Source organism: Macrosteles quadrilineatus, unplaced genomic scaffold, assembly GCF_028750875.1.
Source record: "Macrosteles quadrilineatus isolate MER2022 unplaced genomic scaffold, UCM_ALF_1.0 Scaffold_7__1_contigs__length_78375512, whole genome shotgun sequence".
NCBI lineage: Eukaryota > Metazoa > Arthropoda > Insecta > Hemiptera > Cicadellidae > Macrosteles > Macrosteles quadrilineatus.
This window is the reverse complement of record NW_026542600.1, coordinates 42,702,954-42,720,435: the sequence shown is the minus strand read 5'-3', so window position 1 is coordinate 42,720,435 and position 17,482 is coordinate 42,702,954. Positions and strand designations below refer to the sequence as shown.

Genomic DNA, 17,482 nt, shown 5'->3' with positions numbered 1-17,482 from the left:
TAATTATGGTCATTTTTTTTTATTTTGACCTTAGGGGTAGCAGGGCCAGGGAGTAACTCAAAATTTTCAAATTACAAGTATAGTCGAGTTTGGTATTATTTTACAGGTCTTGACAAAACATAACAATAGACATAAAGAAAACCAAAATCGGCCAACTAATAACAAAATGGCGCTCTAAAACGTTTCAAATCCAAATAACCATGAGGATGACTGAAAATTAACTTGCACCCCCTTTAACTTTTTAACTATTTGAGATATTTTAAATCGGTTTGCGGCAACTTGTTTGGGTATGTAGGGCTAAAATAATTATGGTCATGTTCTAAAATTTTGCCATTAGGGGTAGCGGGGGTAGGGGGTGGCTCAACATTTTCAAATAGCAAGTATAGTCGAGTTTGGTATCATTTTACAGGTATTGACAAAACATAACAATGAACATAAAGAAAACAGAAATCAGACTATTAATAATAAAATGGCAGCTAAAAATTATGAAGACAATGGTTATTAAAAGTTATTTTGAACTGCCATTTTTTTATTAATGACCCAATTTCTATATTTTAATCGGGGTGTAAGTTACTTTTCAGCCACCCTGTATATTGTATTGGCTAAAGAAGGTCTACTTTGGTATCCACTGCCTTACATATTGTCTATTTTTAATTGTCAACAAACTGTTAAATCATTCATTAGTTTGATTTTAAATAAATCCGTAGAACAAAATCCTAGCTAAAAAGACTATCCAGAATATTCCCTTGACATTTTTAGCAAACCATATAACACTAAACAAATGTATTTGGCTCATTTGTCCAGTTAACAAGACTAGAATAATTTTATGCACCATTGAGATTTAAATAATTAAAAGGAAAAGGAGGGGGGATTTGTTCAGTCATTGAGTTTTAACTTGCAGGGAATATGATGGCTTTCGACAATTATGTCCGGATGGCCAATCCAAGCACTACATGCACGGAATCCTCCCCATTTTAAATTTTGATTATACTGGAATGGTTGAAGTGAATCGTGATTTAGCCAAACCTGGGTCATATTGGATAGCATCTTGAGTCACCTCTCACACAATTTATTTCTTAGTTTTTTTATGTTTTGAAAATTTATTCTTATTATCCTTTCACGGATACTTTAACTTGTTTAAATTACAAAATTATGTGTAATGTTTTTTGTAAAATAGTTAATATTTAAATATTTTCAAGAAAAAAATCAGCATACCTAAAAAATGAAAAAATAATTGCCTATTGTACAATAAAAATGTTCCCTTAAAGCTTAAGGAAATGCCAACTTTGTACACCCCTCTAAAATATTTTAAGGAATTATTAATGTTTATTGTATAGAATTTTTCCCGTTTTGATTCGTAAAAGAAAATGTTATTGATTTCATTAGAGTTAAATAGTCTCAAAATTGTCAGCTGATCCAAAAATATTGAATGTGTTTAAAGCGATCAATAAAAGAGTCTTCATCACCATTAACGTATTGGTTTTATTCTCATATGAATATGATTTATGAGCAAGTTTCACTTACTCCAATTGAACATGTTTTTTTAAGTATGTTGGTACTCTACTGAAACCAGTTTTGTTTAAGTTGTACAATATTATGCCAATAATCTATTGTTAAACTAGGTTAAATATTTTTGATGGTAAATCATATCCTTCAAGTAACACTGTAAAGCAGTATCCCAATATAGTCACTTTATTTTAATAAAATAATATTTTTGAATTTTTATTTTAATAAATAGCTCTGTGACATGTTCAAAGTAACCCTTGCTCTTATTAGATCTAAATCACATAAAGAATTCTCAAGCCCCAAATTAGTGACTCAATGAATAACATTTAAACTTAAGTGTTTGTTATAAAGTTGTATTATATTGCCTATATATTTTGTGTGTGTAGGCCCAATAGTTGTCAAATTATTCTCAGATTTGTTATTCGTATAACATTTTGACACATTTCATAATTCAACATCAACTAGAATATGTTTCCAAACTAGCTCGATCCATTGGAAGAAAATTTTGTTCCCCGAAAATCAGTTTCTTCACTTTAAAATATATTTTACAAATACTTTGACACTCTTCAAATGAATTTAAAAATAAAAATAACTGGTTTGTTTTATTTTTACTCTATGCTTATTGATTATTGAGATATGATAAGATCTAATCACTGAGTTGGTTCTCTCCATAATATCTATCCAGAAAAAAATAATCAGCTGTAAATAGCTTGTTTGATGATTTGTCTTGATAAAATTTGACATATTTTTGAAATATAAAGTGTGGGCTTAATTATTGTTACAGGGTGTGAATTTATAGTGGAACATGTTTTACTATGAACCTATTTAAATGAATTCTAACAAAGCAGATGGGAACTTTCTTAGATTTCAGTGACATTGTACTTTACGATCAAAATAGAATCTTTGCTTAATGAACAAGGATATATTCAAAAGACACCATGGTTTTTAATGTAAATCCTTTAGTGGTGCATTATTTGATTAAAAAGCCTTATGAAAGAAGCAAACCAGTCAAAGATCATGTTGCCCATCACGAAATGGCATTCATTTCACATTTTGCTTCAGTAATGGCTAAGTGCGTAGGCAAAATTTGGATGCATAATGTTAACTCTATGTATATGTCTAGTAAAACTGTTATATTTTAAGTCCTTTAGAATTAGTTATGATGTTACAGATCAGCATTTTTACATCATTATTACAAAAGTAGCCTATTTCGGATAATTGGGCAAAATCTGTTACCAACTAATAGTGCACATTTGTGTGTCTGTGTGTTTTTTTTAATAATTATTATTAAGGTTCTTCTGCTTTCATAGTTTTATAACGTGTACTGGACAATGAATATACGGTTAAAATTTTCAGGGCTGCCTATAAAACACCCTGTTTTTGGGCAAAGAGTAGACTTTATATATTTTTGTAAAGGCTTAATTTAATTATAAACTAAGTTTTACAAGCTTTGCATCTTGATGGTTAATTTTAAAATAAAAAAGAGATTTTGAAATAAAATAAAAGAGTGTACCACAAAAACGTTGCTATTTTTTAATGAATTTAAGCATTGAACCCACTACAAATTTGCAACTTCACAGCTACAATAAACAGTTATGTAAAATACCCCGAGTCCCTTGTATTTCTGACCAATCAGAATGGAATGGTGGGACAACAAATTAATTATGTGTTTACATCAAAGTCATTTTATTGGCCAAACCATTTCCAATTAATGCTTGATTATTTTTTAATTTATGTAAGTCATATCAAAGAAATTTAAGTGATAGAAAATTGGTGAATAATAAATTAAATCAATTTAATTCAAAACCCTTAATCCAAGCTGTAGTCCATCAATCCCGATGCACTGATTTGTATTAAGTGTTTTGTGCTTATCATGTTTTTCCACCATTTTGTTCTGATTACTCAAAATCAGATGAGACTAGGGAGTATTCTTCTCATATGTATTTATTACAACTGTGGAGTTTTATGACACCTGGGTATATTATGCCAGAGTGTGAATCTAAAATAAAAGGAGGATCATTGCCACCACAAAATAGCATGAGCATGTACTTACTAGAAATTAAAACCCTCATTCATTGACATTTGTTTTATCAAATTATTTTTGTTCCAAATCTTTTGTAAGAGCACCAATGTATTTTACGTTAAAACAATTCAAACCCTTCAAAACTGTATAGATATGCTTGGACCTGTCCCTTCTACAAGTCTGGCAAGCTAACCACTAGTCAATACACCCCTAGTGGTCATGTTATTTTCACATGGATGTTTCTGTTTCAGGATCCCCGTTCAAGTTCCACGTAGACTCCATCAGCAGTGGTTACGTGACGGCCTACGGTCCTGGTCTAACCCATGGAGTCAGTGGAGAGCCTGGCAACTTTACAATCTCCACCAAGGGTGCTGGAGCAGGTAAATAGACCAAAGTGTCACAATTATAATATCCATTCACTCTTCTTTTACAAAGAGTACAAACCAAAATACTATATTTTTTAACATATGGTAGGGAGTGAATATGCTAATTGGGATAGGGAGAAGATAATATAATCAAATCGTTCTAATGACTGAAAACATGAAATGAGTTTTGGTTATGAACAGCTGAGCTCCAACCTCTGAGGTACACCTTTGTTGTTGAGTGATTTATTTCACACATATTCCAAGCTACAAAGTAACACATGAATTTTATACCAAGCAAAGACTACAGACATAATTTGACTTTGTGTACATACACTTATCAAGCATGAGTATAAACTTGTATCTAAAAAATTAAAATAACTCTGTAGAGTATTGTACTAAGGAAGATAAAATGTAAGATAACTCTGTGGAGTACTGTACTAAGGGAGATAAAATTTAAGATAACTCTGTAGAGTATTGTACTAAGGAAGATAAAATGTAAGATAACTCTGTGGGGTACTGTACTAAGGGAGATAAAATTTAAGATAACTCTGTAGAGTATTGTACTAAGGAAGATAACATTTAAGATAACTCTGTAGAGTATTGTACTAAGGAAGATAAAATTTAAGATAACTCTGTAGAGTATTGTACTAAGGAAGATAAAATTTAAGATAACTCTGTAGAGTATTGTACTAAGGAAGATAAAATTTAAGATAACTCTGTAGAGTATTGTACTAAGGAAGAGTTTATTCAGATAACACACCCATATAAGCTGTTCAAATCTTTAACCCTCTGAGATTACCAGCTACAAATTAATTTATTTTTGTAACTATAGATAGCTTTCTAAACAATATGGCATTCTATGATTACTAGTAAATACATTTTGATGTAATTCCTAGATTGTTTTCCATAGTTTTTCATCACATAATGTGTTATTAAATTGGAAACTATTATACAAACTTGTTAACCCAAGTATTTGACTTAACTTCATATAATATTTTGATCTTTCTTATTGTGTGGCAATAACAATGACTCTTGGAACCAACCCTAATTTACTGTTTGAACAGTGAAAAAATGTTGTTAACAACTTATTAAAACATCTCACAAAACCTCCATAGATTCTAAAATATACAACCATGTAGTTATTGTGCATTTTAAGACCATACTGAAAGTTAACGCTGTGATTCAAGTCAGATTTATCTGAAAGTTAGAATTAAACTTAGAAAAAAGTGGGAATTTCCAAATATAAGAGGTAATTGATTTGAATGTAAACTTTTACAGGTGGTTTGCAAATGGCCGTGGAAGGTCCAAGCAAGGCTGATATCAGTTGCCATGACAACAAAGATGGTACAGTCGCTGTCTCGTACCTTCCCACCGCCCCTGGCGAGTACAAGATTGCTGTCAAGTTTGGTGAAAGACATATCAAGGGAAGTCCTTTTGTCTCCAAAGTAACAGGTAATATATCTAACATTACATTTATAATCGGCAACTGGTCTTGTGTCATGTATGGAAGCGAAATCTCAAGAGTTTTTTAGGGTCGCCATAGCAGTTCACAAGTCCCTTTTACTACTATGGCAGTCAAATTTAAATTAGATTGACAATAACTATGAAATATTATGAACCTTTTTGATATTCTTTTTAAACTACTGTTTGGACGGAGTCCCACATGCCCTATATTTATTGCATTAGAGCCTGAAGTCGCACTGTGATTGGACAAATTATTCCATGCAGTTTATATGGGAGTTTGGACTCATATCTACTGAGTCTCCGTGTCTATTTTTGTTGCAAAAACATGTTGCGTCCATTATCACCCGTCCTAAAAACATTGACCCTGCTAACGTTTATGTACATTCAAATAGAGGAATAAAAATCATATTTATGTTAATTATTATTAGTTTTAAAACTGTCTATAAAATAGGAGGACTCCATCCCAGAGTCCCTATGGACCAGCCGCCACTGTCTGGTATGATAAATGACAAACACAATGATTCTAGGTGAGGGCCGCAAGAGGAACCAGATATCTGTTGGGTCTTGCAGTGAGGTCTCTCTGCCGGGCAAAGTGACTGAGTCAGACATCCGAGCTCTGAACGCCTCCATCCAGGCACCCAGTGGCCTCGAGGAACCTTGCTTCCTCAAGAGGCTGCCTCAAGGAAACCTAGGTAAGGAAGACATATTTCTATCTAGTATAGGGTTAAATATCTTCCACTTATATAAATTTGTATTTTTTATAGATTACACTTCCTTACCCCTCAAAATACAATTGGTACTGTATCCCTCATTTTTATTTTCCTAAATGAATTTGTTAAACATCAAATGTTCTATCACAGATTTTGGTTTTTGTCATTTACATAACACACATGATAAAAATTGAATACCCAAGTTTTTAATGTTATTAGATTGAAAAATAATTTTTAAATTTATATCATTTACATTTATGATTTATATGTGTCATGGTAGATCATTGGTGGCATATTGGGCTGATTATTAGCAAACTACTACTTTGAGATTGACCAACTACACAGGCCCGTTTTTGGCCCTGTCAGCGCCCTAGGCACAACTAATAGTAGCGCCCCTTTGCAATATATATATATAAGGGTGTCCACCGACCGGGAAATCCGGGAATCATGCGGGAATTTTATGAACCGGGAATTATGTGTGAATTTTGTATTTCTACCTGGAGTTTTCAAATTACCGTGATCGCGCATGAAACAGTTTCCGTGACCGCGGGAGACGATAATATGTCTACACTCGGCCGCGAGATATTCAGAATATTGACACGATCACGGAAGACGATGATAATGTCCACACGACCGCGCGAAACAGCAAGAATTTTACCGCAATCGCGGAAGACGATGACGATCTCCACACAACTGCGGAACATGATTAACATTTTGCTGCAATCGCGGGAGACGATTACCATGTATACACGACCGCAGGAGATACAATAATGATTTACACGGCCGCGAGGGACGATCGGAATTATGCCACGATCGCGCAAGACAATGATAATGTCCACATGACCGCGGGAAAAAAATCAGAATTTTGCCTCATTCACGGAAGACGATGATCTCCATATGTCCACAGGGGATGATTACAATTTTTCCACAATCGCAGGAGACGATTATGATGTCTACAGGACCGCGGGAGATACAATAATGATTTCTTCATGGCCGCGAGGGATGATCAGAATATTGCCGCGATCACGGAAGGCGATGATAATGGCCACACGATCACGGGAAAAGCTCAGTACTTTGCCTAATTTGCGGAAGAGGATGATGATCTCCACATGACCGAGGGAGATGATTACCATTTTGTCACAATCGTGGGAGACGATTACGATGTCTACACGGCCGCGAGGGATTATCAGAAGTTTACCGCAATCGCATGCAAACAACCACCAATTTTTTTATTTTCCAAATTTTTGGCGCCCCCCAAAAAAGCCAATTGCCTCGCGCCCTAGGCACGTGCCTACCGTGCCTATTCGGTAAATCGGCCCTGCAACTACATCTTATCATTGCAGTCATCACTAGTTCGCCCATATGACTTCAACTGGTACTTCACTTTCTGTAGATCACTGCAAAGACCAGTTAATGGTGACGGGCAGTTGAAATAGAAAAAAATATTTTCACTTTCAAGTGTAGTAAATCTCAAATGTTTTAATCATGTAGAACATTTGTGTTAAAGGTATGAGAATACCTTTGAGTTGAAACTTTACAATGGAAGTACTGTAAAACCCTACTTTTAATGGTATTTTTTTTTTAGTTTTCTGCAGTAGTGACAAGACACGTTTTAGTCTATGCTAAAATTAAGTAAATTCTTTCAAAATTTTACTCCTTTCTAATTAATATTTTGTAATCGTCTTTCAATATCTTGAATAGTCTTAAAATACACATTTTCATTTGTAGAGTGAAAAAACCATGCTTCAGCACAACAAATATCATTGTTTAGCATATACTCAGAGAAGTAAGGAACAGGGGATACACTTAATGGTACACTTATATGGTGTCTAGTACTAGTGCTGGTGTCTAGAACAAAGTTAAACACCACCCCCTTGCAGTCGTGTACTACAACGCTCACGGGGGAGAAAGACCCTGTGCCCAGTGTGATAGGAATTTCCACAAAGTGCTCGCTGCTCAGGCTCTTCCTTGCTTGTCACAAGTATGATTGAATAGAATAGAATGATATTTATTGGACATATTTATTTGGATATTTATTGGCCTTGGTATATTTTCAGCACAACTTAGCAGAGCTGAAGGATACGGTTGTCCCATAAGCGTGTATACTCTGTACCTTACTTATCTGTGGCATAGAACAATACTAAATATGTTGACAAATCTAAATTTTAGGATTATGCAAAATCTTACAATTAAAATAAGATTAAAAGCAATATTATTTTTTTATTAAATTTTTGTTATAGGTATCTCATTCACTCCAAGAGAGGTTGGTGAGCACACAGTTTCAGTGAAGAAGATGGGAAAGCACATTACAAACTCTCCGTTCAAGATCAAGGTCGGTGACAAAGAGGTTGGAGACGCCAAGAAGGTGAAGGTGACTGGAACCGCTCTGATTGAAGGCAAGACTCATCAGGACAACACCTTCACTGTGGACACCAAGAATGCTGGTCAGTGCAAATGTCAAAGATTCTACCATACGTAATTCTTTTCCATCGAAACATTTTAATGTTCCAATCAATGTGACACTTTGAGACAAATGTAATGTGTTTATAGGTTTCATTATATTTGTGTCAGTGCTTTGCTTAGTCAGTGGTGTTAAGGGCTACAAATCCGTGTCAGCAATTTCATGTGCTTGCGTACTGGTGCTGACGCTGATATACAGCTGATATACGCTGGTACAGTTCATTCTTCTACTGTAAAGGACTCGATCCTTACTTTGCTTGATCCGTGGAAAAAGAGAAGAAATACACTTCCACATACACAAAATGGCCAATCATAAACACAGATCATAAAGATACCAATAAATAATTAGAAACCACAGCCGTTCACTAGTTATTTAAAGTCTTCCACAAAGTCTGACTCAGACAGATGAACTCATCAAAAGTTGTACACCAAGACCGACAGCTGAGATGAAATTAAACCCCTCAATCTACAGCGCTATCTTATGTCAGGGAGGAAGTGTCATAGACCGCTCGGTCATCAATCACACCTAATGATTGCCTTCTCTAACGATGTTGCTGAAGTGATTGCACAAGTGGTCTAGTTTCAGCTTTCTCAAACAGGTTGCAGCACATGTCAGACACATAGTTTTTATTTAGTTATGCTGAGGTACATTGTTTTGGGCTTTACGGTTTAAGAGGTGCCTGGGTCGGGCCATTTCCACTACCTGTCACTTTAAAAGATCCATCTTTTTTTTAAATTTAAATACAGGGTGTGTTTTTTTAACTTGCTTCTTTATTTATATAAAAACGGCAATAGATGGAAATATTCAGTTTGCGGGAATCATCTATTGACGTAGATGCCACACGTTGTTGTGATTTCAAAGTTAAGTGAATGTGGTTTTTATTGAACAAGCATGACACCTTTGAAAAATGGTTGTTCAATTAAAAACACATCAAAAATTTTAGAAATTTTACAAATTTTAGAAGTAGGGCGTTTTTTTAAGGTGAAGGAGTGTGATTTTCGGAAAACACCGACAGTGTTTTGTAGAAAATTTAATTCCTGACAATAAAAATTCTTTCAAATCTTTGCTATTTCTTACTGTTTTTGAGCTATAGCCGTTTAAAAAAATGTGTTTTTCTCAAAAAGACGGGGGGGGGGGGGGAGGCTAAAATTTTTAACTGCCATAACTTTGATTGAATTTACGTAGAGACCTCTAGTTTGCGCTATTCTTTTTCTTTTTTCATGCCCTCTCATTTGATATGTCCAAAGGAGTACCTTGCAATTCTAAAATTTTTAGTTAAGGGTAGGGGGAGAAAGGTGGTGAATGGAAACATTAAATTCACTACAATTGTGGCCCCTACGTCAATAGATGATTCCCGCAAACTGCATATTTCTATATATTGCAGTTTTTACATAAAAAAAGAAGCAAGTTTTTAAAAAACACCCTGTATAATACAAACCAAAGGTTTCAACTTAAAGCATTCTTATAAATAATATCCAAACTCCTTCAGTGGACTTACCTTACAGCAAAACTGACCACCCAACTAATGTCTGTTTGCTACATCAGCTGTTGAAGTTAGGTAATATACCAATATACCTCTCTGATTTTGAAATTATTAATGACTCTCCAAATTTCATCTTCTTAGGTTGGGCCAATTTTTTTCCTTTTATTTTTTTCCTCGAAATTCAACCGTTCTTTTTGATATTTTTTTCACTACTCTACACTCTAATCCATACTATAATGTAGGTACGGTTATCGTTTTGTAAACGCCAATTTTGGTTAGAACACACGTTTGTATAATCTGGAATATTTAAATGTATTTCTCCTTTTTCTTGTACAGTAATAATCAGTATTTTCTTTCATAATGCAACCCTGAATACTGTAGATACTGTAAAGCATGTTTAAAACTAAGCGTGGTAATTAAATAAGTTGTATATTGTGGTAAAAACAGATTAATATAATTACTATTTCAACAAAACAAATTCAATGAAAATGTGTTCCATTTTGTCAGGATACGGAGGTTTGTCCTTGTCCATCGAGGGACCAAGCAAAGCAGAAATCCAGTGCAAAGACAACGAAGACGGAACCCTCAACATTTCCTACAAGCCCACAGAGCCAGGCTACTACATCGTCAACCTCAAGTTTGCCGACCACCACGTGGAAGGATCACCCTTCACAGTGAAGGTGACGGGCGAAGGCAGTAACCGTCAGCGAGAGAAGATCCAACGTCAGAGAGAGGCAGTGCCAATCACCGAGGTCGGCAGCGAGTGCAAACTCACCTTCAAAATGCCAGGTTAGTTGCATATTTACCGACATATAGTTTTCCTCATAATTTAGGTTTGGATTTATGATATGAAATGTAATGATTGTAGCTAGTGTATTACAGCGTATTGTAGCGCAGTATTACAGTAGAGAGTCAAAATTACAAACCAATTGAAACCGAACGGGGTTTGTACTTTCAATTTGTAGATTTTTAACGTATGCTTTATTGCTTTTTAGGCATCTGGTCATACCTTTGGTATATTAGAAGGATAAAATTAAAATAAAGAAAGACATTTTCTACACTTACATAAGCTATATATTTTATTTCTTTTCATTAAGAAATTAGTGAAATTTGGACTCCTGAACATACAAATACAAATATACACAAATACATACACTAAAAATCTAACCACTGAAAACCCATTTTGAAAAACTGGTTTATTTTATACAGCTTCAGCTTATGACTCATTTTCAGCCATCCAAATTCTTCATAGGCTTTAAAGGCACAAACTAAAAAAGTTGACAACGGGCATTTAGATTTTTGGTGTTCTGGATTTTTGATTTTCAAATTTTTACTCTCTACACTAATGTAATGATAAATTGAAAACTGGAGTGGATATGATAAGTTTTTTTACTCTAGAGTCTGTATGATGTGTAATCTATTTTGAATTCGTTAAATATCCTAAAATTGGATCTCCCTCAACCATTGGAAAACATTGAATATGTAGGGAGTGACTAATGCTACTGCAACCAAGATCTTCTGAGAAAGATGGTGAATGTCCAATGTCAATCTTTTCTGTATAAGAAAATTTCTTGACATAACCTGATCCACCTAGGGAAAAGTTCAGTGGTTTATGTGTGTGGGCTTCTAGGAGGCTGTGAAATCAAGCCAGTCCTAAATGTCTATACTTCTGGGTTTAAGTGAACTCATTGGTTGGTTTCAAGGGTTAAAAACAGTTCACATACCAAGGTGTACTAGTGAGTGACCAGTGTTTCAAAAATCTACTCTATTTCCCTCTAATTCTGTATATTGGTCAGAATAATATGAATGTGTTCAAATAATTATCAAAAACTAGGGAGTTCTTTTTCAAAACATAATATTTATCCTTTCTGAGACCTATATCAATATCCTAGATTTAACGAGGGTTGTGAAAAGTTCATTTGCCTACACATAGTCTACTGCTGTAAAAAATTTTACTAATTCAGTTTACCAAACTCCTTTTTTATTCAACTGCCCAGGCATCGAGCCATGAATCAACAACTTGATGTCTGATAGAATTCTGTTATCCAAAAACAAGAAAAACCATGTTGAAGGGAAATTGGCAATAAATGCCAGAGAACTATCATTTTACAAATGCAAGGCTCGCTACAAGTACAGCACTAGTCATATCCTGGTATTGATGAATACTACGTTCCTAAACAATTAGTAAAATGTTTTCCGATGACAGAAAAATTGTATTCTTATCATCACTACATTTTCATTTCTTGCTGTTAACAACTATGGTAAACATTTTATGCTTGTTCAGGAATCACCTCTTTTGACCTGACTGCGACTGTGACATCGCCTGGAGGAGTGACTGAAGATGCAGAGATCAATGAGGTAGAGGATGGTCTGTACGCTGTCCACTTTGTACCCAAGGAGTTGGGAGTCCACACTGTGTCAGTCAAATACAAGGACATCCACATTCCTGGTTAGTAAACTACTACACTGTTTTTAGTCACTTCGTAGAACTATTTGAAGGGATATCATAAACCACATATGATAGACCAATAAATCTAAAATGTACTAACCACAGTTATAATAAAAAATAGTGCTACTTAAGAATGACAATTGAATAAAACTTCAAACAGCCAGATCATATTACTTGAGACTTGAGATAGAGATATAACCTAGCACGAAGAGTTTGCTAAAAGCTTGATTTTCAAACATTGTTACAAAACACATGCTATACACAATTATCAGACATTATTAACCGTAGATATTAATCTGATACAATGTCTGTCATGTTTACAGGATCTCCATTCCAGTTCACAGTAGGTCCTCTGCGTGACGGAGGAGCTCACCGGGTACATGCTGGTGGTCCGGGACTGGAGCGGGGAACACAAGGAGAGCCGTGTGAGTTCAACGTCTGGACTCGGGAGGCTGGAGCTGGGTCCCTAGCCATCTCAGTCGAGGGTCCGAGCAAGGCTGAGATAGGCTTCAAGGATCGTAAGGACGGCTCTTGCTATGTCAGCTACACAGTTACTGAGCCAGGTTAGATACCTACTTGATTCTATAAATATTATTACTAATATAGAGTCTCGATTATCTGACCTTACATGTAGATAAGAGAGTACTGTGAGAACATCCGCTACATGTTTTTGTGTGGCTTGAATGTTCACCTTAGTAGTCAATCCATCTTCATTGCCAACTGAGGAGTACCCAGAAGATACATATTCATATTCATATTCAAACATGTTTATTCGTCATAAATCATATACATTGGTGGTACAGTGAATAGTGTCAGAGTACTTAAAATAAAAATACTATTTCTATTTATAGGAGGTGGAAAATTCATCAAAAGAATATAAAGCTAGATTTATTATATGCTCTTTTAGAATCTTCTTGAATTTAGATAGGTTTGTTTCTTTTATGAATTCAGGGACAAATTTTAGAAATTCGTTACCAACATGAGTGTTTTTTCAAAAAATTTTAATTTGTGAGGCTGGACAAATTCTCTTCTCCTCCTCAAATTATAAGAATGCACTGAATTTATTACTTGCTCGGATTCATTTTTTTTTTTGCGATAAGAATTGTTTTATAAATATATTGCCCATAAATTGTAAAAATTTGTAATTTCTCAAAATGTTCTTTTGCGGAATCATCTCCTTTAAGCTTAAGCATAATTCTGAAGGACATTTTTGATAATGCGGCCATTCCAGAGTTAGTTTTGGTTAAAACTTTCTGTGTGTGTTTATCCCAATTCAAACTTTCATCTATTGTTAATCCCAGAATTGTTAATCCCATCTATGGTTACACACCAGGCTTCAAGTGCTGTACTTGATTGTATTTTCTTTATATTTTCACACTGCCGAACAGTTTGTCCTTCCTACCTCTCTTCTTCCTTTTACATCTTAATTTCAGTGTGCAGAGTACTGGCTAAGAGGTCGTGTATCACTCTATGTTATATTTTTAATTGTTGCAGTACTAGTGTTTTCAGCTAATTTTTTATTTTTAAATTTGTGATGATGGTTTGGAAATGTAAAAAGTCTAAAAATGGAGGCCATCAAAAAGTTGTTTACCAAAGCTTGAGTTGTTTTGGAGTTACTTATTAAATTAAGTGCTTAAATGTAAGCACAGGTTTAGGTTGGATTGTTGAGGTTGCATCGTGAACTGAGTATTATATTTAATTTTATTCAGACTCACCAAAGTGAGTAGGTTAAGCCAAATATTAATGAATGACGAGCATTTTGACTGACTCTAAGAAGATCAGCTACCTCTTTGGCTAGACAAATGTTTTTGAAGACCAGAAATCAAGGACAGCTGTTTCAACTGTTCATCTAGTTTCCGACAGTGAAAAAGTCAAACTATTTAATAACAAGAATTTACTTAAATTAACACTTTTACTAGTTATCAGATGCTGCCTAATTAGATTATGACATACAATTTCACACATTTTAGAATTTTTTTATATATTTTTTCCTTTAAGACAAACACCATCACCATCTATAGTTTGGTCTGTTGTGTTAGGTTGGATTATTCAAATTATATTAAGATGGTGCTCTGTTAACAATTCTTCAATCTTACAACCAAGCAATAAGATTTTTTTACACCCATGGCATTAGTTAAGTTTTTAGTTAGGGAGCAGTATAATCATCATTAATTAGCTTAATGCACCTACAGTGTATGATGTAGGTAAGTCCTCTATTAATACAAAGAATATTCTTTAAGAAACATCCACTGAAGGAGTTCCACTATATTGTACAAACATATAGTCCAGCCAAAGATAGCACCTAAGTAGTTAGCCATTCTTCTGGGAGGTTTGTGACTGGAACCTCTGCATCAATGTCTAAGTTTAGAAGGTTCGTGGAAAATTTTGATGGTTCAACTATTGATAAAACGAGATTTTGCAACTCTGTAGCAGGAAAATAAGAATCAGACCGAAAGTGTTTGAATAGACAATAGACAATTTCTTTATTACAATTTCATCAAGAAATGTTACAGCGTCAAATTTTACAGATACAAAGTGAAATGGAAAAGCCTCTTCAGTGTTGTGTGTGGTCTTGCCATGCAAAGAACTCATTTAGGGTGTAGAAAGCTTTGTCTACCAGCCATCTCCGTAGCTTCCTCTTCATCAGCAACGGGCCTCCAATTTTCAAGTGGTCTGGTAATTTGTTAAGCATCTTCACTCCTGCATACAGTGGTTTCTTTTCAAACATTGCTGTTCTGTGGCCAGGCAGCACGTAGTTTCCTGCATATCTGGTGTTGTATTCATGTATATCTCTTTGTTTAGGCGGGTCTTTGGTTACACAGTAAAAAACAGTTTCTAGGATGTAGATGGAAGTCACCGTCAGGATGTTCAGGTTTTTGAAGGCATCTCTACAGCTTTGTTCTTTACTTATGCCTGCTATTATTCTGATAGCCCTTTTTTGCATAACCAGGACCCGGTTAAGATTGTCCATAGTGGATCCACCCCAGACAGTGATACCATAGCGTATATGGCTTTCAAACAATGTATGGTATGCAGTCCTCGTTGCCTCAGGGGTACTAGTCTCTTTGGTTCGTTTTATGGCAAAGCGAGCTGGCCCGAGTTTTTGGCAAAGACAAGCTACATGACGATCCCAGGATAAATTTTCATCAATTATGACACCTAGATGTTTAATTTCTTCAGCTGCTGTCAGGTTGGGCATTTCAGATACTGTAGACTTTTTATTTCCAAAAGTAATTTGCTTGGTCTTACTTTCATTGAGGACTAAGTCATTTTTCATACAGTAGTCCTGTGTCATATTGAAAGCTATATAGGTGTTTACTTCTAGTTGATCTATGTTTCTGTTTGCTGTAAGCAGCACAGTGTCGTCTGCATACATGACCATCTTTCTGTACTCCTCAAGGTGTTCTGGGAAGTCATTAATAAACAGTCCAAACAGAACTGGCCCTAGGACAACCCTGGGGAACTCCTCTGTTAGTCGGTAGCAATTCAGATCTGACAGTATCTGTAACCCCTTTTGTTGTGTGCTTTATTTCTACCATTTGGCTTCGCCCTTTTAGATAACTTGCAAACCATTTCAGAGCTGTTCGCTGGATTCCTAAATTTTGAAGTTTAGTTAGAATAAGATCATGTCCCAAGGAATCAAAAGCCTTGCTTAAGTCAAGATACAGGCTGGTGATAGTGTTGCCATTTTCTATGTTCTCAATGATATATTCAACAAGGTCTATCAGAGCAGTTGTGGTTGATTTTCCAGGAACAAACCCATGTTGGCTATTTGTCAATGCTTGGTTTTGACTAAGATGCTCCTGGATTCTTACTTTTATAATCATCTCTATGAGTTTGGAGACAGATGTGAGCAGCGAGATAGGTCTGTAGTTAGAGATGTTTTGTAGGTCCCCTTGTTTGTGTTTAGGAAAAACCAAGGCTGTTTTCAAGTTGGTTGGAAAAGTCCCCTCTACCATCGACATGTTTACAATCTTCATTAGCGTCATTATTAATTCATCTGCACATGTTTTAAGGATCTTTGAAGATATTTCATCAATGCCTGATGATGTAGAGTTCTTTAATGATTGAATGGTCCTGCCTATCTCGTCAGGTGTTGTTGGACGGAAGGAAGAGAGAGTGTTTAATGTGGTAGCTGGAGGATTTTGAGCTATAGGTGGTGTGTTGTATCTGCTGTTTTGTTTTAATGTCTCCTCAGCTATGTTTACAAAATAATAATTAAAGCGGTTTGCTACATCTTTAGGGTCAGTAAGTTTCTTTCCATTGTCATTTAGTTCTATTGTAGAATTGTTGTCAAGCTCTTTCCTCCCTTTCCTCTCACTATTGATGGTGTTCCATATGGCTTTGGCTTTGTTTTCTGCTTGTTCAATGTATGCAGCACTTGTTTCTTGCCTTGCCTTTTTTAATTTTTGGTCGTAAGATTTCTTCTTATCTGTAGCTATCTTCTTGTCATCAGGATGACCAGTTAGGAGAAATTTGTCTTGTGCTATTAAAAACTTCTTTTTAAGTGTCATAGTTTCTTCGTCATACATCAGTCGTTTACCCCTTTTTTGTGTAGTCTGAAATCTTTTTTTTGGACATGCATTATTAATTGCAAGCTGGAGCGTTTTGTTGAAATTAAAGTAGGCCTCTTCCACATTATTTGTTCTCAAAACAGGTTCCCACGTTACAGTGGAGAGCTCATTTGTAAGATCAGCAGATTGTTGTGGTTAAGGTTCCGTCTTGATGTATATGTTGTTGCTGCTTTTGTTTTTGGAAGGTCCAGTGTGCAGTATTGTCCTGTGTGGTCTGATAAACCTGTGTGAGAGACCACAACTTTAATCATGGTGTGAATATTTGAACACACCATATGTCAATTGAGGATGCTGAGTTCTTTGAGATTCTTGTGGCTGGGAGCTCTAGTCTTCTTATGTTATACCCATCCAATAGCAAATTTAGTGTAACAGATTCTCTAGAAGCCTCATCCAAACTGTCAGACTTACCAACGTACCAGAGCTCAACTCCTCAGTACCTTAGGAGCT

The 17,482-nt window shown here is 35.3% G+C and overlaps 1 protein-coding gene across 6 annotated transcripts in view; it reads left to right on the top strand.

Annotated features, from left to right (window-relative positions):
• The window catches only part of LOC128998701 (filamin-A), a 184,286-nt gene that overhangs the window by 153,426 nt on the left and 13,378 nt on the right, over positions 1–17,482 (top strand). For all 6 annotated transcript variants that reach the window (XM_054424946.1, XM_054424945.1, XM_054424947.1 and 3 more), the window contains 7 exons: positions 3,781–3,909; positions 5,173–5,346; positions 5,886–6,050; positions 8,309–8,512; positions 10,520–10,801; positions 12,297–12,461; positions 12,785–13,024. In XM_054424946.1, coding sequence (XP_054280921.1) covers positions 3,781–3,909; positions 5,173–5,346; positions 5,886–6,050; positions 8,309–8,512; positions 10,520–10,801; positions 12,297–12,461; positions 12,785–13,024 — 1,359 coding nt within the window. The remainder of the gene's footprint in view (positions 1–3,780; positions 3,910–5,172; positions 5,347–5,885; positions 6,051–8,308; positions 8,513–10,519; positions 10,802–12,296; positions 12,462–12,784; positions 13,025–17,482) is intronic.